This window comes from Olea europaea, chromosome 10 (genome assembly GCF_002742605.1).
Source record: "Olea europaea var. sylvestris chromosome 10, O_europaea_v1, whole genome shotgun sequence".
Classification (NCBI taxonomy): domain Eukaryota; kingdom Viridiplantae; phylum Streptophyta; class Magnoliopsida; order Lamiales; family Oleaceae; genus Olea; species Olea europaea.
Window position 1 is genome coordinate 17,013,530 of NC_036246.1, and position 26,623 is coordinate 17,040,152.

Sequence of the window (26,623 nt, forward strand, 5' to 3'; positions counted from 1 at the left end):
GTATTCTTGAATAGTGATTTGATCTTCTTTTAATCACACATTCTTTAATAAAATAATATTATATGCCAACTCAAAATATTTCTTTATTTTTAACCATATATCATCCATCATAATATTATTTTAAAATACATTTTTTTTTAAAAGAATTGGGCTCCAACTAATTTTTATCCCCCATAAAGAAGGGGATGGACGCGTTTGAGATTGAACTCCTGCGCAGATTTCCCTAAAATTTTAAAGCTTAGCTTTCCTTTTTCCACCGTCAAAAGCATATAGTTGACCGCGTGTCTCAAGTCAAATCAAAGCCCATTCAAAAATCCGTAGTACATGTAATGCAACGATAACTTTGGCTTCCGCGCTGTCTCTTTGCGTATTTATATGCAAGCAATTTAGGGCTCCCTCTCCCGCCGCCCGCTCCATTAGTTTCCTGAAGCAACTCCTATTGATTATTATTTGGTGGTAATAATCTGCTCCTGTACATATTTCTGTAACATTATTCGCATTCTGTTTCTGAATTTGCTGTTTATTTTTATGCTATGAAGAATTACTGCATTTTCCTCTTTGAATGATTTTCTTTTGTCGAAATTCCATATTCAGAGTGGTGCTGGAGGGAAGGGAAGTATATTTATTGGATGGCTCTTCGATTTGAGGTAATCTTTTGACAATTCTCAGCACACTATGTTGGTTAATTTAATGCCGAATTTAACTTGCATCTCATGAATGAGCTTATATTATCATAGTTGTTTTGATGCTTATTTCAATTAAATATATTTAAGAGAATTTTGGAACGAGAGATGTGCTCCGCGCATGCTTAGCCCACGTTTGACATCTTTTAATTTAATTTATTTCACGCAATGACTTTCAACCACATCTTCATGTTAGTTGGATGCCCTTCTTTTGAGTAGTATTTTGTAAAACGACATTGTGAATTGACGTTGGATTATTCGCATTTTACAATTTGAAACGTTTATCTAAGATTCCATAATCTTATAGAATATCACAAATTATATACTCGACAATTCGTGATGTGATCAAAAGTATATCGTTCACAATCATTACATAAAGTTGGACGCTTTATATTGATAAGATTGCATTTTTCTTATTAAGATTTGTATAGAATTTGGAACAAAAACAATAACGTGTTTTGATTTACATTGAACGGAACCGCGTAGATGAAAGATCATATACTCACAATAGTGAAATTCATTAATCATTGAGATGAGAGGATCGTTACTCTAAGGTATCTTCTATAGGCAAATTGAACTTGAGCTCAATAGTCTGATGATGAGATTGTTGGACTTTATATTGTGATTTGATCTCAATGAATTCGTCTTATGAAAATGGAATTTACAGGGTAATACATGTTGGACGCTTTATATTGATAAGATTGCATTATTCTTATTAAGATTTGTTTAGATTTCGGAATAAGAACAATAATGTTTTTTGATGTACATTGAACGGAACCACGTAGATGAAAGATCATATACTAACAATAGCGGAATCCATTAATTATTGAGATGAGACGATCTTTACTCTAAGGTATTTTCTATAGGCAAATTGAACTTGACCTCAATAGTCCGACGATGAGATCGTAGGACTTTATATTGTGATTTGATCACAATGAGTTCACCTTATGAAAATTGAATTTAGAGGGTAAATACATGTTGAAGGGCAAAACGGTCGTTATGCCAATTTCAACATATTGACGGTCAAATGGGGTTGACTTGTGGAACGATAATCAGAGGATATTGTTATTGAATCATAATTTGCTTTTATAACTATCACACGATTTGAGATTACAATCTCGATTTTTTGGTAGAATGAGTCGGGATTAATAGATGTATTTCATTTGGTCAAGAGTTGACTCAATTAGAAACATCTATTAGAACTTGAGTCATGTGAGTCCAGTTAAGCCCCTCTTTTGGTTCCAATAAAGGTGTGTGACTTAATTGGTCTACTACAATAAAGCCCAAGGAAATTCGTGCAATTTACAAACCCTAATTGAGTATTATAAATATGCCCTTTATGGACACATTTTCATATGCTTTTAGGGTTGGCCAAATTTCATTTCCCAATAAGGGGGAGGCACCTAAAGGAGAACAAGTGAGAAGATTTAAGGGAGGAAGCATTTGGTTAGACCATTAAAAGCTCCTTCAAGGTTATTCCCTTTAGGTGTGAGAATTTAAAATATCCAATGATGTCAAGCTGATCTAACATCCTTATTCAAATGGGTTTAATCTTTGAAGGAAAATTAATTTCCTATTGTGACGATTAAATTCAATAACCAACAATTCACACAATAAAATATTCTACACGTAAACAAAAAACTTCCAAAAAAATACTATTCAAAACAATATTTTTTGAGGTTTTTGGATATCTTATATTCAAAACGATATTTTTTAAATTTTAAGGATGTCCAACATGGGCTTAGTTTGGTTTATCAACAGAGAGTTATTACCATTTTAATTATTTTGGGCCTTGTTTTGGATGGTAATTCAAATCTAATTTTGCCTTTTGTCTATGGTCATAAAGTGGACAATATCAATTTATTCAATGATCTCAGTTTTTTCTTTTAACTTACCTCGATTTAATAAATTTATAAATCATTTACAAAGAGGAATAATAGTGTGTTTCACGAATTGTGTGGTAGTAAATGATTAGTAGTTTTGAATATGTGATTAACTTTTTTGTGTTGTTAAAATTATTGTTTAATTTTGACTAAATATATAAGCCATTTATGAATTGGTTTCCAAATGGAGGCTCTCTTTACATGCAATTAGTATATAGTAAGATTACTTCAACTGTTTCCTTTTTTACTCATATTTGATACCACATAAGCTTTAATTTTGTGCTTTCTATGTTAGATTCTTGGAAGATTTAATCGTGCTCGTGCAGCTCAACTGACACTTCCTCACTTTGTGTGCCAAACACCTCTATTCATGCCCGTCGGTACACAAGGTTAGAACTTCTATTATTCACATATTGCTTAGCAATGCATATATCTTCTCTACCACTTAATCTTTTACGTCATCATCACTAGACGAAAAAATAGGCACCTTTAATTGGTTATTATATATATATATATATATATATATATATATATATATTATTTTTATTTTATCATTTTTGTAGAAGACTTGGGATGATTTTTGTTGTTGTTTGGGTAAAAAAAGGTCAAGGAAAATACATTGGTTTGGAATATTACAAAAATAAGTTATATAGAGGGAGTGGATATTGAACTCTACCAAGAGAAGATTCCTAGACAGTTTTTAACTTTGCAAATTTTTCTTCGAAGTGTGAGGTTGCGACAGTTCATTTGATTAATGAAAATATTTGAAAGAAAAATAAATACAAAAAAAAAAAAAGACAGAAAAAGCAAGATTAACAAACTGTTTGGAATGGTCAAGTCCAACTACACCTATATCTACTACCATAGGTCACCTTTGGATTTACATAACTGCAATACTATTAACTTTCAACACCAATGCCCCTTTTGCACTAGTGGATCAGGACAACCAATTTATAGCAAAAAAAAAATACATTTTTTAAACAAAACTTGGTCATAAAACAACTATATTTACGCATCAGACATAGCTGCTAGGGCTTACACTAACTAAAATGCCTCTAACATATGCTATGTAACAATGAAAAGTGAAGACACAGGGGTTTATTATCTCTCAAAGTGAATATAAGAGTAAGGTTTGAGTTGCAGGTCTTAGAAGATTTTTGAAGAAAGCTCATTTATTCAAATTAAGAAAGCTATTTATATGAAGACTTGAAAGATTAAACTTCAAACATGAAATATCATTTTATAGAAAAATAATGTAGTTGAAATCAGAGATGATTACTTTGTATTTCGTAGTGGTAATACAACTCTAATGCAACCTATTTATAGTACATACTATGAATAAGAGAAGGAAAGAATCAATTAACTACGAAAGGAAAAAAAATCATCCTAAAACTTAATCTCTAATTAACAATAAATTACAACTTTCCATTCTTAGTATTTCTTCTCATTCTCGATTTTCTACACTCCCCTTGAAGTTAGCTACTGATGTTGATCATGTTCAACTTGCTACTAAAGCTGTGTAAAATGTCGAGACAATTCTTTGGTGAAGATATCTGTAGTTTGTTCTTTTGTAGCATCATATTTCATACAAATAATCCCATCCTCCACATTCTCTTCGATAAAATGTTTGTTCACTTTGACTTTTAGTTCCTCCAAGAGATTCTTTATCTATAGCCCTTCACATATACCTTTCGCAACAACTTTAAATTTAGCTTCAACACTGTTTCTTGCCACTACATTTTGCTTCTTGCTCCTCCAAGTTATCAATTTTTCCTGTACAAATGTACAGTAGCCGGTGGTAGATCTTCTGTCTTGAATTGATCCAGCACAATCTGCATCTGTGAATATCCCTACTTCTTTCCTTATATTTTTCCAAAGAACAGTCTTTTCCTAGAGGTGCCTTTTAGATATCCAATGATTTTGTACACAGCTTCCAGGTGAAACTCTTTAGGATACGTTGACTTGCCACGTTGACTGCGAAAGCGATGTCTGGCCTAGTATGTGATCGATAGATCAACTTACCAGCAAGCTTTTGTTATCTATCTATTTTCACCGGTTTTGGTGTTCGTTGTTATTTTTCTTGCTTCAATAGGCGTGTTGCTTGGTTTGCACCCCTGCATGTCGATTTCAGTCAAAAGGTCAAGAATGTATTTTCGTTGCGAAACACTAATTCCCTTCTTTGATTTTGCAACCTCCATCTCTAAGAAGTACCACATTTGTTCCAAATTCTTTACTTCAAATTCGATTGCTACACATTTCTTTAGTCTTTCCATCTCAGTTGTGTTGTCCCGAGTTAAGATCATATCATCAACATATACAATCAGAATTATCTTTGCCCCATCTTTGGATTGTTGAAAAAACATGATATGATTTGACTATCTTTGCTGGTATCATTGACTTTTCAATACCTTTGCAAATCTATCAAATCATTCTCTTGGAGACTGCTTGATACCATAGGGAGACTTCTTGAGTTTGCACATTTGATTTTCTTCATTCCTTTTGTTGAAGATTGGTGGTATGGTCATGAAGACTTCTTCTAACTCTCCATTCAAGAATGCATTCTTAGTAAATAGCTTTGCCGCCGGTGCAAGTGTTTCTATGTGGTCGATGCCATAAGTTTGTATATATTCTTTGGGAACCAGACGAGCTTTGTGCGTTCTTTTGTGACATGATATCAGCCCTGTACTTCATATTAAAGCCCTATTTGCACCTTACAAGATTTGCCTCTGCTTCAACATGAGAACTTTCAAAGGTTTTTGTTTCCTTGTTGGCAGTGAATTCTGCCATTGATTTGCTAGGTTAGAGGAATCTAGGCTTTGATATCATATAGTTGAAATCAAAGATGACTACTTTGTACTTCGTAGCTGTAATACAACCATAATGCAACCTATTTATAGTACATAATATGAATAAGAAAAGGAAAGAATCAATCAGCTACGAAAGGAAAAAAAAATCATCCTAAAAGTCAACTCTAATTAATAGTAAATTACAAATTTCCATTCTTAGTCTTTCTTTCCATTCTCTGTTTTCTACAAATAAATTTGGTGGTGGATTGTTAGCAGAAAACTGGCTTAAATTGGGCTCTTATAATGGACGGAAATCTGTGACATGGTGAAGATTAATGATTTAATAAACTGTCCTTATATTGATCATTAAAATCCATAATAGAAATGGTTAGGTGAAAAAAAAAGTGTCACTTCATATGTGAGTTTTAACAAAACGACCAGGTTTCAAAGAAATGCGTTTTTCGAGATTGTAACTGATTCTTGATATCTGGAATTGAGTTTCAGACTTGTGAACTAGTTTTACTTTAAAGTCTTTATGCAGACTTTTGAACCTTAAATACGTAGCTACAGGTACGAGTTTCTTACTTCCAAATTATGATGCAACTTCTGAAATGTACTCTCAAAGTAACAATTTAAGATGAAATGGCGTGGAAAAGTAAGGAAGAGAAATCGATGGTGAAATGACTAACCTACGTTATCCATCATAAATACGATTTCAGTTTTCAACCTCTGTTGATACATCTTCATCTTATTCTTCAACAGTCTACGAGTCAGTTCTCCAACTTCTTGCACCATGTTTCTGACGTATCTATATTTGGACCTGTGAAAATTATAGCACTTAACACATTGTTAAGACTAATTACATCTGAACTCTAATTTAGACATCTCGTTGGTTCCTTCGGCACTTCAGTTCATTTCATGAGTTTGGAGTCTGGTCTTGATTATCAATGTTTGTCCACATTTGAATTTCCTTTTACCTAATCAGAATATTTGATTGAAGTGCTATGATACATGCTATAAAGTCTGGACATCTTATTGTGATTGTAGACATTTGGGTCTGATTCTTACTACATTGACTTTTTAGACATTTGGACTTACTTATAACTTCAGTCTGGATGCTTGGTTGCATCATTTTAATGTATGAAATTTGGTCGTCAATCATCTACTTGAGGTTTTGAGTGATTTGATGTGTCACAAGTAAGATCTTGTCCAATTGATGGAAAGTATATGCCTTTGATTGGTAATTTTAGGATTTTTTTTTTCCATGGAATAGCTGATCAGCTATACCATGTTTTTTGTATAATAAGAGGTCAATGAAGCACTTACTATTTCTTTGCACCGATTTTGGACTGGTCCGCCTCCCTTTATTAGCCACACGTTTTAAGGTAATTGAATAACTTGTAACTCTAACCAATTTCATGGTGGTTTTAATACACCTGGGGTGGTATTATTGAATAAGATAGTTTGTTGAACATAAACCAGGTCAATGGTGGATCATGCCATATATTGGTCCACAATAACCAACAATATGTTGCATTCACAAATCAGATCATGCAGCATTTGGATTCATTGACATTATAAGTTGGATTTTCATGGTTCAGGGACTATAAAAGGTTTAACAAATAACCAGCTAGAGGACATTGGTTGCCAAATTATTCTTGGAAACACTTATCATTTGGCTCTCCGTCCTACTTCTGAGCTCATTGATGAGATGGGAGGTCTCCACAAATTTATGAACTGGCCAAGGGCGCTGCTTACTGACTCCGGTGGTTTTCAAATGGTTTGTCAATCATTATTTACTGTCTTGAATTTAAATAATCACTGTAATGGTTGTTTTACTGTTATTCTTCATCCGTCTCAGTTCCCATTCCCACTCAAAAGATTAAAATAAAATTCTCACTTTTCTATAGAACTGCAGTGTCCTCTTACTATTGATTTCTGAAATAAACTGTCTAATCTTTTATTATTATATCTTTGGCCAGTCACCTTTTTGGTTTGCTTTATGATATATACGACATTAAATGCATCATGGGTAACCATTTGTTGTCTCCATCAATTCTGTTTGTTTTGTGAAATTGAGTATTGTTGCATCATACCAAAACTGTCAGGACCATTTTATTTGTTTGTGTCTTCTTATGGCATCCCCACAAATGATGAAAGTGAATTTTAAGGAAATTTCAGGTGGTATTTGTTTTTTTTAATCACCAGAAGATGAAGGAAGCAAATACTACAATGAGTTAGCAATGACAGACACATTAAATTGTGACATTAATATGTAAGTAGTGGTAACTTGCTCATCAATAGGGGGAGATGATGGGGTTGTTGTCGATAAGAATATAATTAAAATAGTCTCTATTTTTTTCTCTGTGCCTTGCACTTGATTGAGCAAGCATTGGTATATAGATATTGATTTCCATAAGAGATTTATTAAAGAGAAATTGACTTATATTATTTTTCACTTAAATTGTACAATGAAGAGAGTCCATATATATATATTACAAAGAAAGCTGAAAAAGGAATAAAGATCTAATCCCCTATATTTAGTAAGATATCAAAAAATATATGATATACAACACTAATTACGGTAAGAAGGATCTCCTCCAATTTTCTTCAATCAATCCATCTCCTTCTTGCAGTAATTTCGGGATTTTAACACTCCCCTTCAAGTTGGATCGTAAATGTTGATTATATCCAACTTGCATATGAAATCATCGAATTTTTGTCGAGGTAGTCCTTTGTAAATATATCTGCAGTTTGTTCTTACGTAGGAACATATGTCATGCAAATAGTTCCTTCCTCAACCTTTTCCTTTATGAAGTGTGTGTCTACTTCTATGTGTTTGGTGCGATCATGCTGAACTGGATTTAAGGAAATATTGACCGCTGCTTTATTATCACAATAAAGTTTGATTGGGAACTTTATTATAATCCGCAATTCTTCTAGAAGTTTTCTTAACCACAGTCCTTCGCATATTCTTTGTGCAATAGCTTTAAACTCAGCTTCAGCACTGCTTCTTGCTACTACACTTTGTTTCTTGCTTCTCCAAGTTACAAGGTTTCCCCATACATAGGTACAATACCCAGTAGTTGATCTCCTGTCTTCTACTGAACCTGCCCAATTTGCATCTGTGAAGACTTCAACTTCCTTTCTTTCACTCTTCTTGAAAAATAGTCCTTTTTCCTGAGGGCCCTTGAGATATCTGAGGATCTTATAGACTGCTTCCAAATGACTTTCCTTTGGTGAATGCATGTGTTGACTCATGTGACTTACTGCGAATGCAATGTCAGGTCTAGTATGTGACAAATATATTAGTTTTCCTACTAATCTTTGATACCTCTTTATTTCCACTGATCCCCAACATCTTCAGATTTCTTTCCCGCTTTCATGGGTGTGTCACTTGGCTGCATCCTAACATGCCAGTTTCGGCTAGAAGATCAAGAATATATTTTCTCTGTGAGACACTAATGCCCTTTCTCGATCTTGCAATCTCCATTCCCAAGAAGTACCGCATTGTTCCCAGATCTTTCACTTCAAATTCAGTGGCAAGCCTCTTTTTTAGTCTTTCCATTTCCACTACATTGTCTCCTGTTAAAATTATATCATCAACATATACTATTAAGATTGTCTTAGTCCCGTCTTCAAATTGTTGAAGAAATATAGTGTGATCTGACTGTCCCTATCGATATCCTTGACTTTTCAACACCTTTGCAAATCTATCAAACTATGACCTTGGTGAATGCTTGAGTCATCCGATTTTTCTCATTCATTTTACAAAAATCCAGTGGTAATGTCATGAAAACTTCTTCTTCCAGTTCTCCATTTAAAAATGCATTTTTAATGTCTAGTTGTTGAAGTGGCCAATTCAAATTTGCAGCTACTGATAGAAGAACTCGAATTTTATTCAATTTTGCTACTGGTGCAAATGTTTCCGTGTAGTCGATGCCATATGTTTGTGTGTATCCTTTTGCAACCAACCGAGTTTTATATCGTTCAATAGTCCCATCAGCTCTGTATCTCACATTAAAAACCCATTTGCTCCCAACTAGTCTCTTCCCTTTTGGTAGGTCCAATACTTCCCAAGTTTCATTTTTCTCCAACGCTCTCATTTCCGCCAATACTGCATCTCTCCATTCAGGAATCTCCAAGGCTTCTTGGATATTTTTTGGGATTTCTGTACTGTCCAGATGAGATGTGAAAGCACGAAACTCAGTAGATAAGGTATTATAAGACATGAATTTTGAAATAGGGTGGAGAGTACATGACCGAGTTTGCTTTCTAAGAGCAATGGGTAAATCTGAAGTTTCTGATGCTTCATGAGGTTGTGGAGCTATCATCGGGTCTGACTCTTTTGGTGCTTCGGATGTGAGAGTCTCCTTGTACTTTGATTTTGGCTTTCGTGAATAGACTAGTATCTCTTTATCATTTTGTTTTTCTACATCTCTCCCTGAGTTTAAGTTTCCTTCTGTAAATGGCATATTCAATGGTGAAATAGGTTTTATGGGTGGTGTAGGTTCAGGAGGAGAAAGATTGAAATCTAAGAACCGATCTTCATATAAGTTCTCCCCTGAAGAGAGGTTTTTTCAAAATATGGTTTAGTTTCGAAGAAGGTAACATCCAGGTTGACAAAGAGTCTTTTTGTAGAGGGATCATAACATTTGTAACCCTTTTGAGTAGGGGAATACCCAATCAATACACATTTAATAGCTCGAGGATCAAGTTTACCTCTGTGATGGGAGTGGATATGGACAAAAGCGGTACATCCAAATACTCTTAGTGATAGATTAGAGTTGAGACGAGAGGTTGGAAATAACTTTTGAAATTTCTGGAGGGGTGATTCGAAGTTAAAGAGTACGACTCGGCATTCTGTTGATTACGTAGGTGGATGTCAGGATAGCATCTCCTCTGTGAACATTTTGGGCATATTAGTGGTAAACATCAAAGCACGAGCAACCTCTAAGAGGTGTCTATTTTTTCGTTCGGCGATCTCATTTTGTTGGGGAGTGTCAATGCATGAGCTTTGATGGATTATTCCATGTGTTTGAAGGAAATCTCCCAAGATGTTATTGAAGTATTCTGTACCGTTATCAGTTCGCAAAATTTGGATTTGTGTTTGAAATTGTGTTTGAACCAGGGAACGGAAATTGAGAAATACAGAGCAAACATTTGATTTCTCCTTTAGGAGGTAGACCCAACAAATTCGACTGTGATCATCAATGAATGTAATAACCACTTTGCATGATTACGGTTAGGGATTTGTGAAGGGCCCCACAAGTCACTATGGATTATAGTGAAAGGTTTAGATGGTTTATATGTAGACTTTGGAAATGATGCACGTTGATGTTTTGCAAATTCACATTTTCACATTGCAAATCAATAGGCTTTTTATTCAGAAAAATAGAGGGAAATACACGTTTCAAGTACTGAAAGTTTGGATGACCCATTCTAAAATGCCATAATATAATATCACTATCTCTAAAGACAGATGTAGAATCACAAAATGTAACTTGACGTTGTTTACTCACATCAGCCTTTTCAAAGTAATAGAGTCCTTCTCTTTCCTTAGCATTGCCAATCGTCTTCCCCGATAATAGGTCCTGAAAAACACAATGAGGTGGTAGAAATTTAGCAGAGCAATTTGAATTTTTGGTCAATTGACTTATGGACAGTAGATTGCATGATAAATTTGGAACCTGGAGGACATATTTTAAAGTTATAGAATCAGAGATTTTTATATTCCCTTTTCCTGCGACTGAAGAGAGTGAGCCATCCGCAATTTTAACTTTAAGATTACCGGCACAAGTGGAATATGTGGAGAATAGATGGTAGGAGTTTGTCATGTGATCAGATGCTCCCGAGTCAATAATCCATGGAGTTTTAGATTGAGTTATAGACTTCAATGCTCTTAAGAAGTTACCTCTGTGATCTAGCGAGCTCGTCGGGTTGTTTGTAGAGGATTGACTCGATGATTGAAAGCTTGAAAACAATTTGTAGAGTTACTCCATTTGTTCAGAATTAAACGCACTACTAGACTTGGATTTTTCCGTTTGATAATCAACTGATGCCTGGTATCCATGATTTTTATTATTTTGCCTCGGTTTCCAATCGCTCGGTTTTCCATCTATATCCTAACATGTGTCTTCTCCGTGCCCTGGTTTTCGACAATGCTCACACTAGAGCCGACCCCTTTGCTGTTTTGGACCCGATCTACTTGCTGGCCCTTTAGAATATAGGCCAATCATTCCCGGCCCAATGCTGGATTTATTTTGCCCATGATTAAAACCAGCTCCACCGTGCAAATTAGTAGGCCCAGTCATTCTAGGCCCGTTACCAAACTCATTTGGCCCATGATTGAAAGTTGCTCCTCTACCTGACTTAGTAGGCCCGTTATTAGAAGACCCAATTCCTTTAGACATCAATCCAGAGACTTCAACATTTGGAGCCCCAAACACACTGGTTTCACTCAACATTATCTTGCGTTGGATTTCTTCTCGTCGTACCTCTGCGAAAACTTCTCGCGGCGAGGGAAGGGGTTGCCGGCCAAGAATTCGCCCCCGAACGTCGTCTAAGTCGTGGTGGAGTCCTGCCAAGAATTCATACATGCGTTCGTTTTCCAGTTTCTTCTTGTACCGAACATTGTCTTCAGCACACGTCCATTCTTCTTTAGAACTTTGGTCGAGTTCTTGCCACAACCCATTCATCTCAAGGTAGTAGTCAGTGACTTCTCGTTCTCATTGCTTCATTTGACACAATTTTGATTTGATTTCGAAAATTTTGGAAGAATTCTCGGAATCTGAGTACATCTCTTTTACGGCCTCCTAAACCTCTTTTGCGGTTGGAAGGAAGAAGTATGTCTTGCCGATGACAGGTTGCATAGAGTTCACGAGCCAGGCAGACACCGTCAAGTTCTCTGACTTCCATTTTTGAAGAAGAGCGAGGCTGGTTGCGGCTGGCATCTTAGTTTCGCTTGTCAGGTACCCCAATTTCCATCCACAATAAGTTTAATCGATGGGGCCCACTCACGAAAATTCTTCCCGTTCAATTTTTCTACTGTAAATTGGAAGGATGAGTTTTCAATTCCTCCTATAGACGTTGCTTCAGATTCACTGTTGTATGACTCAGAGGTCATTGAGCCTCTGTTATTCTTGGTTGCTTCAGCCATACTCTGACTAGGCTAGAAGATACTGTGGCTCTGATACCATGAAGAGAAATTGACTTATATTATTTCTCACTTAAATTGTACAATGAAGAGAGTTCATAAATATATTACAAAGAAAGCTGAAAAAGGAATAAAAATCTAATCCCCTATATTTAGTAAGAAATCAAAAAATATATAATATACAACACTAATTACGGTAAGAAGGATCTCCTCCAATTTTCTTCAATAAATCCATCTCCTTCTTGCAGTAATTTCGGGATTTTAACATTTATCAATATCTCTTGATTCCTTTTTGAAATGATGGAAGACACTCATATTTGTTGATCTTTGTTCATTTCTCACGAACAAACTGCAAGCTGTTTAAAACTGGTCCAATATTCAAAATATTGGGATTAAAAAGCTGTCTTTCCTCAGTAATTCGCTATAAAAGTGAATGAATTCATCCGCTACCTAATTTTGAGAAGAGGTATAAGTACCATTTCTCCCAAGGACAGATGCAATGTAATTCCTTTTAGTATTTCTCTTTACTATCAAGTCGAAGAACTTAGTGCACTTGCTGCTATACTTAAGTATTCACATATGGCTTGTTGGTAGTAAAAGCTCCTCTCCGCTTCGTGTAAACCCATGGCAACTTTCCTCAACCGAGCAACCTCACTTTGTAATTGAAGATTGATTGGATCATCATGCAATTCCAGCCGAACCAATTCCAAGGACTTAGTAGCAAATTCAGCCCTAGTAGAAATATGCCCATAATGCTTATCATTTAACTCTGTAAGCACCCCTTTGAGACTTTTAAACTTTTTACAAAGTGAAAATTGCTTTGTTCCAAGTACCTCTTGATTCCAACAATTAAGTACAAGATCCCGAAAATCTTCATGGCTGGTCCACATATTGAAGACTTTAAATGGTTTCCTTTTACTCTCAACATGTTCGAAGAGTGAAACAATACAAGGGGAGTGGTTGGAAAGGCAACCAGAGGGAAGAAATTCAGCGAGGCTAATAAATCCCATGTGCAACCAAATATCATTTACTGGGCCCTATCAAGTTTACCATAAACCAAGTTATTAGTCTAAGTGTAAAAGCATCCAATAGATCTCATATCCGTAAGTCCAACATTTAGGGACAATTTTCAAAATCTTTCACCTCATACAGGGACCAAGGTAACATCTGCTCCATTACTTTTTTCATCAAACCTAAGTACATTGTTGAAATCGCCCATGATCAACCAAGGCGTAGAACAATTCAATACAAACTCCATGACGTTATTCCACAATGGTCTCCGATTCACAATAGTATGAAAAGCATAGACAAAGCTAACAAGAAATGTAAGTGAAGTTACCTTACAAGTGATGGTACAATGGATGATTTGTGGTGTAGTCTCCACCACTTCAAAGTTGACTTTCATGGAATTCTACAAATCCAAAATTCGGCCAGCTTTGGGAGTGGCAAAGTTGTTGATTTGCTTCAAATCACCAAATTTATTCCGCATAATCCAGTCCAACTTCGGCTTCCCCAATTTAGTTTCCAAAATACCCAGTGCATCCATATCGTGTTGCTTCATAAAGTTACAACCCCGTTTTGTTCTAGGGACAGGTTCAAGCCCCTAATGTTCCAAGTTCCTACCTTCATGATGATGAAGGTAGGGAGATTCACTTCTTCTTATATTTGACGTTAACACTTTTCTTTTTCTCGTTGAGCTTCCCCCTTAAGCTTCTCATTGCTAGATGCCTTAGAAGTCATGCCTAGTATGTTTGTGGACCCATCTGCCACTGACTTTGCCCTGCAATTGCTGTTGTTACCCACTGTATGGTAAGGAGTTCGTCTCCCATTTTTCTACCCATTGCTCAAGTTCTTCTTGCCAATAAACTCAATGAATAGTTCATCAATCTGTTCTTCCAACTGTTGTTCCTGTGAGACTGTTGTGGATTATTTTGGCCACAACTGCCTGAGACTTCCCCTCCACAGCATTCTGACTTTGTTTTCCAGCCTGAGTTAGCATACCATTAGCCTCCACATTCTGATTTTGTTTTCCAGCCAGCTTCTTAGAGTTGCATACAGCTGTCATGTGCCCAAACATCTTACAAGTTGCACAAAACTTCAGTTTGTGCTCATATACAACAGATTGTACTCTCAATTTACCTGTAGGCAAGATCATTTCAACAGTGCGTATCAGCTCCTTAGATGCATCAATTTCCACAAGGACCTGAGTGTAAGACAATCTCCCTTTGGTTTGAGTGAGCTTTTCCATTGAAATTGGTTTACTGATCTTCAAAACAATCTTTCCCAAAACTTTTGGATTCCAACAACCCAAAGGTAGGTAATTTTACCCGAGTAGCAGCTGAAGAAGAAGATGTGGAGAAGAAGCCTCGATATTCTTACCTGGTCCAAGAGACAAAGCAGCAGACTTTTCCATTCATGGCCTGGACAGCCCTGGTAGTCATGTCAGGAACCTGTTCCTTCCCGGGTATTATCCTGTCAATCTCACTTGGAGTAGATGAAGAATGATGACCGGATTTTTTCTTGCCCATACTTAGAAGAAGAGAATAGTGGGGAGAAGGTGAAAAACTCAGCCAGAAACGGCCGTGTGAGCTGGAATGAGGTGTAGAGTTTTTAAGTATAGTTCAGCCTATAGATACAAGGCTGGACAGATAGTGCACACATTGGGAAATAATTTAAAATATGGCTAAGCAAAGTTCAAAATATTTTTTGTAAACAAAATAGGGAAGCTACCCCTGCCAAAGCTGGAAAAATATCTGGAAAAGGCTAGGGAGAGTAAGTGAAATTTGAAAATTCAGACAAAAGGAGGGGGAATCAAGATTTGAATACTCTACCCAAAAAGGCAAAGAACACTATGTAGATGAATATGAATCTCCATAGACTAGCTATAGGCATCCTGCCAGTTTACTCCACCATGAACTCAACCTCAAAGCTTCAAGAAAAAACACAAGTCTTACACCAAAAACCACAAGGAAACTGGGCGACACAAAGCAAGAGGAGAGTAGTGAGGAATGAAATCACCTGAACACTGCTCCACAAAACTACCAAAGCTGATTGACTGGACTCAAAAACCAGCAAACCAGGCTGTCAGCCTGTCACTGAATCTGGCCGAACAGAGCAAGAAATTGAAAATACCGACTTCAATTTTCACTAAGAGAACAAAGTGAAAATCGAAAAAAGATGCTAGCAAACAACCAAGTAATCGAGAAATCTCAAGAATGCAAGAGGCACTAAAGTGAGTTTTCTCTCACTAGAGTTGAGAGCTTCTTTCTCTACTTGATTATATTTGTCATGGGGGCCTGTTAGTAAGTATCATGATTTCTGAGTGAAAGGAACTTAAGCTGCTCGTGTGTGGTATTAGGTTGTTCTCCCCTTATGGTATATATGTTATTCTTCAATGAAGTCCTAGAAGTTTACAACGACAAGAATACTTTTATTACCTATATTCATTTCATTCATTGTTTATTTCCTCTTGCACATTTTCCTTTGTTGAAGAGTTTTTATTATGATTTTCTTCTGCCTTTTCTGAGCGTTTAACCTGCTTTTCGTCCGTATAGATCGTTTTCCAAAAGCTTTAAAATTTATTTTAAATGGACTGTAGAGTGATTATATGACAACTAGGTTGCCAACTTCTCTAATGCTGTTAGGTCTCCTTATTGCATTTGGCAGACATCACAGAAAAGGGAGTCACGTTTCAGGTAATTATTTTCGTTTCAGTGTGCTGTTCTTTTATATCAATACACCTATTATATTCAAAGTTTTCCACTTCCAAGTCATGATGGTTTAGTGATGGAAATCATGTCAGTGTAGTGCTTAAATACTGTAAAACTAATTTGTTTCACATTTAATCTCTACACAAAGTAAGTTTCTTTATTTTGCATTTTTGCATATAGCAATATGTGGGAAACAACAATGTGCAGCGTCACCTCTCCGTTTGAGCTTATGCGTTCTTATAAGCATAATTTCATCAGAATGGTATTTGGAGAAGGGAAAATGGAAATCCTACACACCACTTTCATGTATCCCCTCTGCCCATGGCACCGGAGAGAGAGAGAGAGAGAGAGAGAGAGGATGAAAAGACATTGTTATCTTTGTTTGACCCATTTTCCTTTAATTAATTTGACTCAAGTGCAGAATATTTACGCTGCTTGTAATTAGTACATCATTTGCATTTTTTGTTTTTTTCCCTTTTGCAGTCACCGGTTGATGGGAAGCCAATGCTACTTACACCTGAAGAATCAATACAAATACAAGTAGGAATTCTTTCAATATATGCATCTCATCCTGTAAATTATTTTGTGTAGGAAGTATGTGTTTGCCTGTTTCAATTTTACTTTATCTTGTATTCAATTCACAGCTGAAAAATGATCCAGCTATTATATTGTTTAGAATTACTTTTCTGTTATCCTCTGCTGTCAGTCTTCATTTAATTTTCTTTTATTTCCTTGAATGTAATAATTGATTGAATCACCTCATTTATTTGTATTATACACATTCCCTCAACTACTGGATATGCTACCCAAAAGTTATGCAGTTGGCTGATCATTATACCTTAGTTATAAACAACTTTACACCCCTGCAAATTGTTAAATTAACTAGGATTCAAGGCAGTCTTGGGTTGATTTGAATTTGTTGGATCACAAGGGTTATTCTATATTTTATGCAAAGGTCTTTGACTTTCAGCAATTTCTGAGCTTGTATTATCTCATCTGGATCTGAATGTTCCAGATTAAAGAGAGAGTCAAGAAATTTAGATCATTGAATTGAATTATTTTCATTTTTCAATTGATAATACTTTTTGAAGGAATAGAAGGAACAGTCTGTTTAAGCAAGCCATTGCTATCATTTTGGCTGTGGAAGTGTTTTAGATCTGTCTCTCCACCTCTAGTTATTTTATTAGTTTCATTTCTAGTCCATTTCAAATGAGTGAATTGCTATGTAATATTTTCATCTAATCTATGCTATAATATCAACCTACGCAACAAAACGTTTACATGCACAATCACTTAAAGAGTTAGAAAATTGCTTCAGACAAAGGGTAATATCCAGGCGATGAAACTGACTTGATTATGTGGTATGTAATAGTTGCTTTCTTAAGCTTATGACTGATAGAAACAATACCCAAAATGTATGTTTTTCTCTGTTTCTGTGTTTATACAAGAGATCTCACATCCTACCCTACCACTTGGACTAGTACTCGATAAAAGTAGGATTTGCTTGTTTATATACCATTCTTACACCTCTCTCTCTGTTTCCCATGTGCAGCTTTCCGATAGAAAGATTCCATGTATTGTGCATTATTTTGATGCATAGTTTGAAGTTTATAACTTAAACAATCTTATGTCTTTAATTCTGGTGGAAATAGTTGTGCTATTTGGCTAGAAAAATATGATTTGTTCCACTCTTGCATTATTGTGCTAAATAAAACATGGAAGACAAATTTTCAACTTCTGTAAATTGGACTTCTCTTTTAGAAAAAAAGTAGGATTTGATTTGTTTATGCACCACCATCTCATCTCTGTATTTATTTATTTATTTTTTTATATTGTGCTGGCAATGAATTGGATAGTATTGTTGTACTACTATAACTTGAAAAGAGTCTTATTTTTTTACTCCTGGTAACCTTAACTATGTTATTTAGCTAGAACTATAACTACGTAGGAGTGTATATTTGACAATGAACAATTAAAGATTAAGAAATGAAAAGGGTGCAAAGAAGAAAAGTATTGAGGGCAAGAGGAAATCTGTTTTATTAATATAAAAAAGGGGTTGTGAATTACAATGAATAATCCCTTTATAAATAGAACAAGAAACTCGAGAAACTAAAATTAAAGACACTTCTAATAAACTAGAATCTTATGGAAATATCAAATCTAATTTAATCTAATCTAAACAATCATAATTATAATTAAACTCTATTTTAACCTTCTATCTAAAATATATCTCTATTTTGATCATTTCTCTCCGGCTGAGAGACTTGACTCTGAAGAGGTAGAATGGAACTTCATACTATAAAGAAGTCGATCTTTTGTCTTGACTAAATGCTTGTATTGAACCATGGACAACAACATATATCTGATATTATGTTAAGGGAGTGATCTTTCTTATGAACCAAATATCGGAATTGCTCAAATGATGACAATTAAAACTGCAAATTATCTCGAAGAATATGGGGGAGGATATCTTTTTCTAATCAAGTATTGATATGAAACTCTAAAAAGCAAATTATGTCGAAAAAGATGGTCTCATCAAGGAGGACAATCTCTTCTTCTAATCAAGTATCGACATGGAACTCAAAAAGCACAAATTTATGCTACTCATCCATAAAATTTTCAATTGATTGCACATAATGAGGCGCACAAGGAACTAGAGCTGTAGACTGATCTACAAAAAAAATATTGCAACATCAAAAGCTTGAATGGTCCCTGATAAGGAAACAATTTTGCTATATTGAAAATATAAATTTCATTCAAGTGTGATGGCCAATCAAATAGATTATCTTATATGAATGATCCATAAACTTTTTCTCAACGTTTTTAAGAAATCGAATGAAAGAGATACGTAATAAAGCATAATTATTATCAATAGAGTCTTCTAGCCTATATTGCACATCAAAAGTAAGTTCAAGAATTTTGTAATTAAAAATAATTTGTCCTTTTTAATTTTGGCATAAAATTTAGGAACATTGAAAAAAAAAAAGAATGGGCTAACACCATATGCCTGCAATTAGTAGACAACAACGTAATATCAATGCGAAAAGTATGCAATCGAACAATGACCTTGAAAAATAACGTGGTAACTCGAGGAGTATCGTGCAGTAGAGAGAACACTAAAATATAGTAGAGATGAGATCGAAGAGGTGGAATGTTTGACTTTAGCGGCAATGCTAAAAGTAATTTGTCAACTATGTCAATGTTAAGTGTATTGATTATAGGTGTGATTACGATATTGGACATTATACCCTATTTAGAATCGTCATCTTCTCACGTTAGCTGTAGTCTCAAGAATCCAAGTCTCTTTGCGTAAAAGTCGATGGATTTGTCAATGAGAGATGCAAATGATGAAATAATTAATGGAAAAGTATCATGTATAATCTCATTACTATGAGGAGTATCGAGTGCCATGATACAGAATATTTCACTATGGCAAGTAGCAGTGTAAGCAAAATTTGGTTATTTTAATAGCTCATCAGAGATCAATGCTTTGATAATATTAGAAAGAGATGTGAGTATGGACATATCAGGTGATTGGTCAACTCGTGAGAAAATTCTCAATTTGTTCAAGTAAATATGGGAGTTCATTAAAAGGCCAAAAATTCATTTTTTCCCCCAACAATTGGACTCCTAATTTTGATATTCACACCATAATTTTCTGTTTATTTATTTTTAAAAAAAAAAATAAAGTAACTAAAAATTTAAAGCAATTTTTTTTTCACTAACTGAAAAGAGGAAAAAACTATTGCTGCTGCTGAGACGATTCTTCTTGTATTTTGTATTGTTCTAAGGTTTTTTATATATGATAGATAATTATAGGTCTTGGATGAATGGTGGAAGGTGGCAATGTATGTATGGATTGGATAGAAACGTTTATTTAAATCTTAGGCCATAGGAGAACGAATCGGTCTGATACCAAATTGATGCACGAGCATATATTTGACAACGAACAATTGAAGATTAAGAAAAGAAAAGGGTGTAAAGAAAAGTATTGATGACAAAGGGAATTCTGTTTTATTCTATAATAAATGATTGTGAATTACAGTGAATTAAATTATTTATTTATAGAGCAAGAAACTAAAGATAAACAAAAATTAAATGAACTTCTAATAAACTAGAATCTTATCGAAATATCTAATCTAATCTGAAGTCTAAACAATCATAATTGGAATTAAACTCTATTTTAAATTTTTATCTAAACAATATCTTTGTCTCCATCAATAACTCTTTTGACTCTTAGCACTTCTGCATGACTTTTTAATTACTTAATAGGTTTGAAGAGCGTGATTCTGTCATTATTTTGTGGATCAAGGCATAGAAATATGTTTCATTCCTTGGCATAAAACTGTCAACAATCTACTTAGTTTCCTGTCTCGCTATATATTTTTCTATTATCTCATTAGCATATCATTTCACAACTGTTGCAGAATAGAATTGGAGCCGATATCATTATGGCTCTTGATGATGTTGTGAGAACCACTATTACAGGTCCAAGAATTGAAGAAGCTATGTATCGCACTCTTCGCTGGATTGATAGGTGCATAGCAGGTAGATATGCATTAGCACTTTTCTAGCCTGCTTGAATTCATGTATACTTCAACTCTTCTGTATATAATTCATGTATGATTCGACTCTGATGCATATAATTCATGTACACCTCAACCCTTATGCAATATAACTCATTTATGCTTCAACTCTTGTCTTGTGCATATAATTCGTGCTAAATAATACTCTTATCAAGGGGGCTTCAATGTTTAGAAAGATTAGTGGATAGAGCGAAAGATTATTGTTTGTTGAGAGGTTTCAAATAGGAAGAGAGGAAAGTAGCTTCTATTCCTTGGTTACCTGGAATTTAGTTGTTAGGCGTTGAGAAAAGGAGGGTTGCCAGGTTGGGAATTGGTAATTTAATAGATAAAAATTGACTCTTATGGGAGAGTGATTTTGGACATTTTACATGGAACTGAACTCTCTTTGGGGTAGCTTAAGAAACAAATATGGTCTTCCAAAAAAATTAGAATTCTAATGTAGCATCCAGAAGCTCATTTAGAAATTCTTGTAATCTTACTTCTTAGGGAACTAATTCATTTCTTTGTATCAATAAATGGGCCATTGGAATCAGTGACAATTCATGCATGGTACTTTCTCAAGTTAGACTGTTGGTTTGTGATCATTGTCCAATTGAATCATATTGAGAGACCTAACTCCATAAGAGGTTAAATGTCATTACATGATGTCATTGATGCTTTGTTTCATCGTCATTTCATTTATGTTTATTCACTGTTTTTTTTTTCTGTCATTTCTCATGTTATTATATGACATTTATGACACTAATGTTCGTGGACAGCTCACAAGAAACCACATGAACAGAATTTGTTCGGCATTGTACAAGGTGGCTTAGATCCAGTTTTGAGGTTACTTAGAAATTAATCCATGAAAATTCTTATATTTCACTGCATATTTATGCCATATGGTTATTGTTCTTGCTTACTATTCTTTTTCATCATAATCTCTCTTGTTACAGGGATATATGCGTCAGAGGTTTAGTGGATCGTAATTTGCCCGGGTATTCTAAACCTCTTTCATCTTTTAGATGTTGTAAATGTTGGCCTTGTGCATTGTGTCCTCTCACTGAATTTGTAGAATACTTTTTGGAAACTGTAATGTTTAGATAAGGTTTGGTTGAACTTTGATTAAGGGATGGTCTGTTCCTGTGCCTATAATGCTTTTCTTCTATTTAATCATTGCTAGAAATGGTCTGTTGTTGCAGATCAAGTATATTCCCTCTCCCAAATGTGTAAAATAAAGTAATAAATTCGTGGCTTGCCATCCATAAGAAATAGGGTAAATGAAGAAATTAAAAGAAGAATGTTGCAGTTGTGATGAGAAGTTCGGAACCTGGCTTTAAGATATTATTGTTTATTTGGTTAGAACCAACCACCCCCCTCCCCCGGTGCTCATTTGTTTTTTGCCTGCTCAACGTTTTTTCAACTGATGTCAGATATGTAAAGGAATTAATCACTACATCAATTTACATAATCACTCCAAAAATACTGTGATTTACTGATCAATGGGCTGAAACGACTGAATTTGCTTTTGTGACAGCTATGCTATTGGTGGTCTTGCAGGCGGTGAAGATAAAGATTCATTTTGGCGAGTTGTTGCTCAGTGCACTGCTGCTTTGCCTGAGGATAAACCAAGATATGTTATGGTACTAGTCAATTTTGATTATACTTAAAACTTTTTAATATCTAACGTATCCTTTGCTATCGGCTTCAGTTTCTAAAGCATTTTGATGTCTGTCTTGCTCTCTCAAGGGTGTTGGCTATCCACTAGATGTTGTAGTTTGCAGTGCTTTAGGTGCTGACATGTACGACTGTGTCTACCCTACACGAACTGCTCGCTTCGGCACTGCTCTTGTACCTGAGGTAATGCCTTATTCTCTCCTTTACATCTTTATAAATTGATGTCATCTGATCTCTTAAGACACAAACTGTAAATATCCTCTGGATTACTGGAAGGAGTTGGTCTAATATCAAGACAAAATTGATCTATTCATTTGCATGTAAGCATGTTGCTATTCATTCATATGCTTGCATGGCTATGGTCATTCCAACCATTGATGGACGGTTACAATATAATTCTAGTGTTGCTTGACAACATACAAGAGAACAAGCATCTTGTGTCTCCAGAATTTGTTCATTGTAACTAATTAATTTCCACATCAAATAGTTGAACAATCTTCATGATTTCATTCATTACAATTATAACTGCTGTTAGATGAAGTTGTTGTGAGGTGGTTTCACATATGCAATGGTTTTCCATTACAGTGTCTTGCTAGACAGCTAAGTAAGGTGTTACAACTATGCTTTTGTACCAGATTAAAATGATGTACTAGATAGGAGAACCTGAATATTGTTTAGGCACAGGAACAGGAGGTACTTCAGAGGCTGTTTTGGGAGATTATTAGGGACTGAAGGGATTGGGAAGATGCTAGCTTTTTAGGGGGTTCCGGACAGAAAAATGCTGAGGCTCAAATATGCCATGAAAGTAATAATTATGTAGGTCATCTTATTCTAATTTATATGATTTTTAAGAAATAGTATGTTTTAGTTGACATTGTTGGTTGAAAGAAATGATATTTTCAGAAGCAGCATTTCACTGTAGAAAAAAGTAAACTATACTGGTCTATTGTAGAAGAGTAGTAGGTAGAAATTCCAGCTATGTATCTAAGAATAAAATTCCAAATGTGTGGCTGAAATTAAATGTCAAACAAAGCTCCAAAAGCTTCACAGCTTATCATACTTCTGTATGCCAGTTGAAGATTTTGCATACCATAAATTGTCAGGCTGCATGATATGAAAACTTGGGGAGCTATAATTACAAGAAAGCCCTTTAACTCTACTCAATATATATGATGTATGAGTCCTGTAAGGACTAGAAGGAGATAAGTCGAAATACGGAAAGATCCCATAGACAATGAAAGTGACCTGGCTACTTATGAAGACAAAAATAACATAAGATGGAAGAAGATAAGTCAAAATACAGCAAGATCCCATTGACAGTGAAAGTGACCTGGCTACTTATGAAGACAAAAATAACATAAGCTGAAGCCTGAAGTACATATAACTAGTTTCAAATCCTTTGGTATATGTAGTCGGGATGTGCCCACATCAATCTGGTTTTCTTTGCCTTGAACAATAACAGTTTAGTACTTGTTCAGTAGACAACAATGTTTCTTGAAAATACTTCCCATAATTGAAAAGGTTTTCTTCCTCTACAAGTGTACGAGTTTCTTCTTAAACTATTGTTATGAAGCTGTGACACAAGTTTCTTTCCTCCTTTTTATTTTTTATTTTTTTATTTTTTGTGTATCTCAAGTTTTTAGCTTTTTAGCAATTGTCTTGAGGAATTAGCTCACAATTGGTCATTTTGACGTAGAAGATACACTTCCATCTGCAGTTGACTTGCCATTAATTCATTATGCAGGGCGTTTTAAAACTTAAGCACCAGGCAATGGCTGATGACACTCGTCCTATTGATTCGACATGCGAATGCATGGTATAACCCACTCTCTGTCTTGTTTATCCATTTGGAATATATAGCATTTGGGTCTTGATATTCTATTATTCGATACAGGTGTGCAAAAATTACACAAGAGCTTACATTCACTGTCTTGTTACTAAGGAAGCTATGGGATCCCAACTTTTGTCCTATCACAATTTGTTTTATATGATGAAGGTAGCAACCCACAGTATTTTTCCGGAAAAGTTCTCTTGCCCTTGTTGCCCCATTCAAGTTTAATGTCCATTAACATAATCTTGCAGCTTAGCAGAAATTTACACTCATCAATTATTGAAGGCCGGTTTCCAGAGTATGTTTCTCCAATTATTATGTGAATAAAGTTGCTTGTACATAATGGAGTTAAATAATGATTTACGTAAAGATGAGTTGTCAAAAAGAGAGTGAAATTTCCCATCTTTTTTTTTTTTTTTATTTGGTTGAAGAAATTCTAATCCAATCATATCTCATCACGTCTTGTGTATGCAAACAATTATGTACATGTAGGCTGTAGCACATATATTATTTTATCTACTTTATGTCTTCTGATTGCTTCAGTTCCTTTTTTTCTATCTTGCAGGTTCATTTGCAAATTTCTGCAGAAGATGGTAACTTTGATGAAATTTATTCATCTATGTCGCTTTGTGTTATGTTTCATGAAAAAGTTGAAAGTTAGTTCTTTGTGGTGATTTTGTAGTTCCCAAAAGGCGACGTCCCTGAATGGGTCTGCAATGCCATGGAGGTTGCTGGAATCAACATTTCTTCATGCTGCGCACCCCTTCCCGTCATCCAATCATGAATTATTAGCAAATATGCAGAGGAAGGAATTAATTTAGTGAGAATTCTGCAGCTTGCTTCTTACATTAAAATGGAGGATAGGATACACACAACAAGGCAGCATAAAGTTTTGTGCTCAATATGCTGGCAAAAACCTTTCAATTAGAAGAAAACCAACACAATGGATCAATGTTGTTGTTAGTTTAATTTGATCAAGTAATCATTTTTCCTAGTTTATTCAATATTAGAAAATTTCTTGATGATGAATATGTATTACGTAAAATCATCAATTCATACATATGTCAACATGTAAATAAGATTATATCTTACTCATATTTCTAAATTTGTTACTTTTAGGGATAGTATTGCATGCACAACTCTCAAAGCCGAATTGAGTTGTGAAAACTAAAGTAATGGTTATTCACTTCAAGCCTTAGCAAACTAAAGAAGCTGAGCTGAGTAAAGTTGAAATTCTAGACAAGATAGTGCCTTCATTTGAAGGATTTTACCCGCTTGTACAGCATTGTAGCAATTCGATTCGATCATGAAGATGGAGCCAAGCATTCAAGGGTCAAAGTACCGTTTGAAATAATCACACTGAGTAATCAAGAAGTCGAGATTGCACTGGATATTGAGGAACGGATCCAAAACGTTCGTTGGTGCCGTAAAGCCCTGAATTTTCTTTAACCATCACAATGGTCAGACTTCCAAACCCATAATTATTTAAACTGGAAAATCTACCCCACTCACCCCCCCCCCCCCCCCAAAAAAAAAATATATAGCCTCATATAAGCTAGCTGATAGTCAAAATGAGCATGGTGAAAGTCCGAAGCAGCAGCGGAAGGGTGAGGTCTAAGAATTCCTCTAATGCTCAGATGACACGAGTCTCATAGAAATCCCATCTACAAAGTCCAGGAGTGTCTGGTAGGCCCTTACGGCAACGTATAAAGTCCTAGGAGCAAGGGGATACGTTTCACGATGAATAAGGAATTTTAACATATTCAATTTTCTAAATTGAAGTTGAATTTACAATTTAGATTGTTTTAGAATAAATGAAAATTTTTGGGCAATTTTACTGTTTTGGTTTACCAAAGAGCGATTGCAGTACCAATAAAAAAGACGATTGTCGCTACTGGACGACAAAAAGGGCCTTTCGAACAAAATCAACACAAAGGGGAAGTGGCATCCGTTGATGAATGGTTATACAACTGGGGTCCTTAACCATAATTGGACCCGAACAACTAGGCAATATTCATTTTTATTAACTTTTTTCAAAAGAGGTAAGATCCAATGAATTGGAAACAATTAATTAAATTTATTTATTTATTTTTATTTATTTTGAAATAGACATATCAATATGTGTGGATCATACCTTTTGTTCATTTATGATCTCTCCAAACAAGCCCAAGGGTCATTATGCTCATTACTAAACTTGTTGAAGAGATAAAGATAATGTATTGGCAAGAATGTTACTTGAAGCTGGGACACCATAATTTTAACAAAATTAAGAGTACGGGTGCAACAATAACAAGTACAAGATTGAATGACCCACTTAGCCCTTGCCTTGTGA

General features: G+C 35.1%; 1 protein-coding gene across 1 annotated transcript; it reads left to right on the plus strand.

Annotated features, from left to right (window-relative positions):
* The first annotated feature begins 209 nt into the window (after positions 1-209).
* Positions 210-25,409, plus strand: LOC111401390 (queuine tRNA-ribosyltransferase catalytic subunit 1-like). The gene is made up of 16 exons (XM_023029102.1): positions 210-456; positions 595-647; positions 2,862-2,955; positions 6,954-7,132; positions 16,153-16,203; positions 16,702-16,758; positions 20,646-20,766; positions 21,563-21,629; positions 21,740-21,781; positions 22,321-22,426; positions 22,533-22,643; positions 24,205-24,276; positions 24,355-24,456; positions 24,543-24,589; positions 24,857-24,884; positions 24,974-25,409. The coding sequence occupies exons 2-16, from the start codon at positions 630-632 to the stop codon at positions 25,073-25,075; spliced, it is 1,197 nt and encodes a 398-aa protein (XP_022884870.1). The 5' UTR covers positions 210-456; positions 595-629; the 3' UTR covers positions 25,076-25,409.
* Positions 25,410-26,623: the final 1,214 nt, after the last annotated feature.

Excerpts from the sequence above, each read along its gene's own strand:
- LOC111401390 (XM_023029102.1), top strand. Across the intron at positions 16,759-20,645 it reads AAGAATCAATACAAATACAA|AATAGAATTGGAGCCGATAT; the intron begins GTAGGAATTCTT and ends CAACTGTTGCAG. Across the intron at positions 20,767-21,562 it reads GATTGATAGGTGCATAGCAG|CTCACAAGAAACCACATGAA; the intron begins GTAGATATGCAT and ends GTTCGTGGACAG.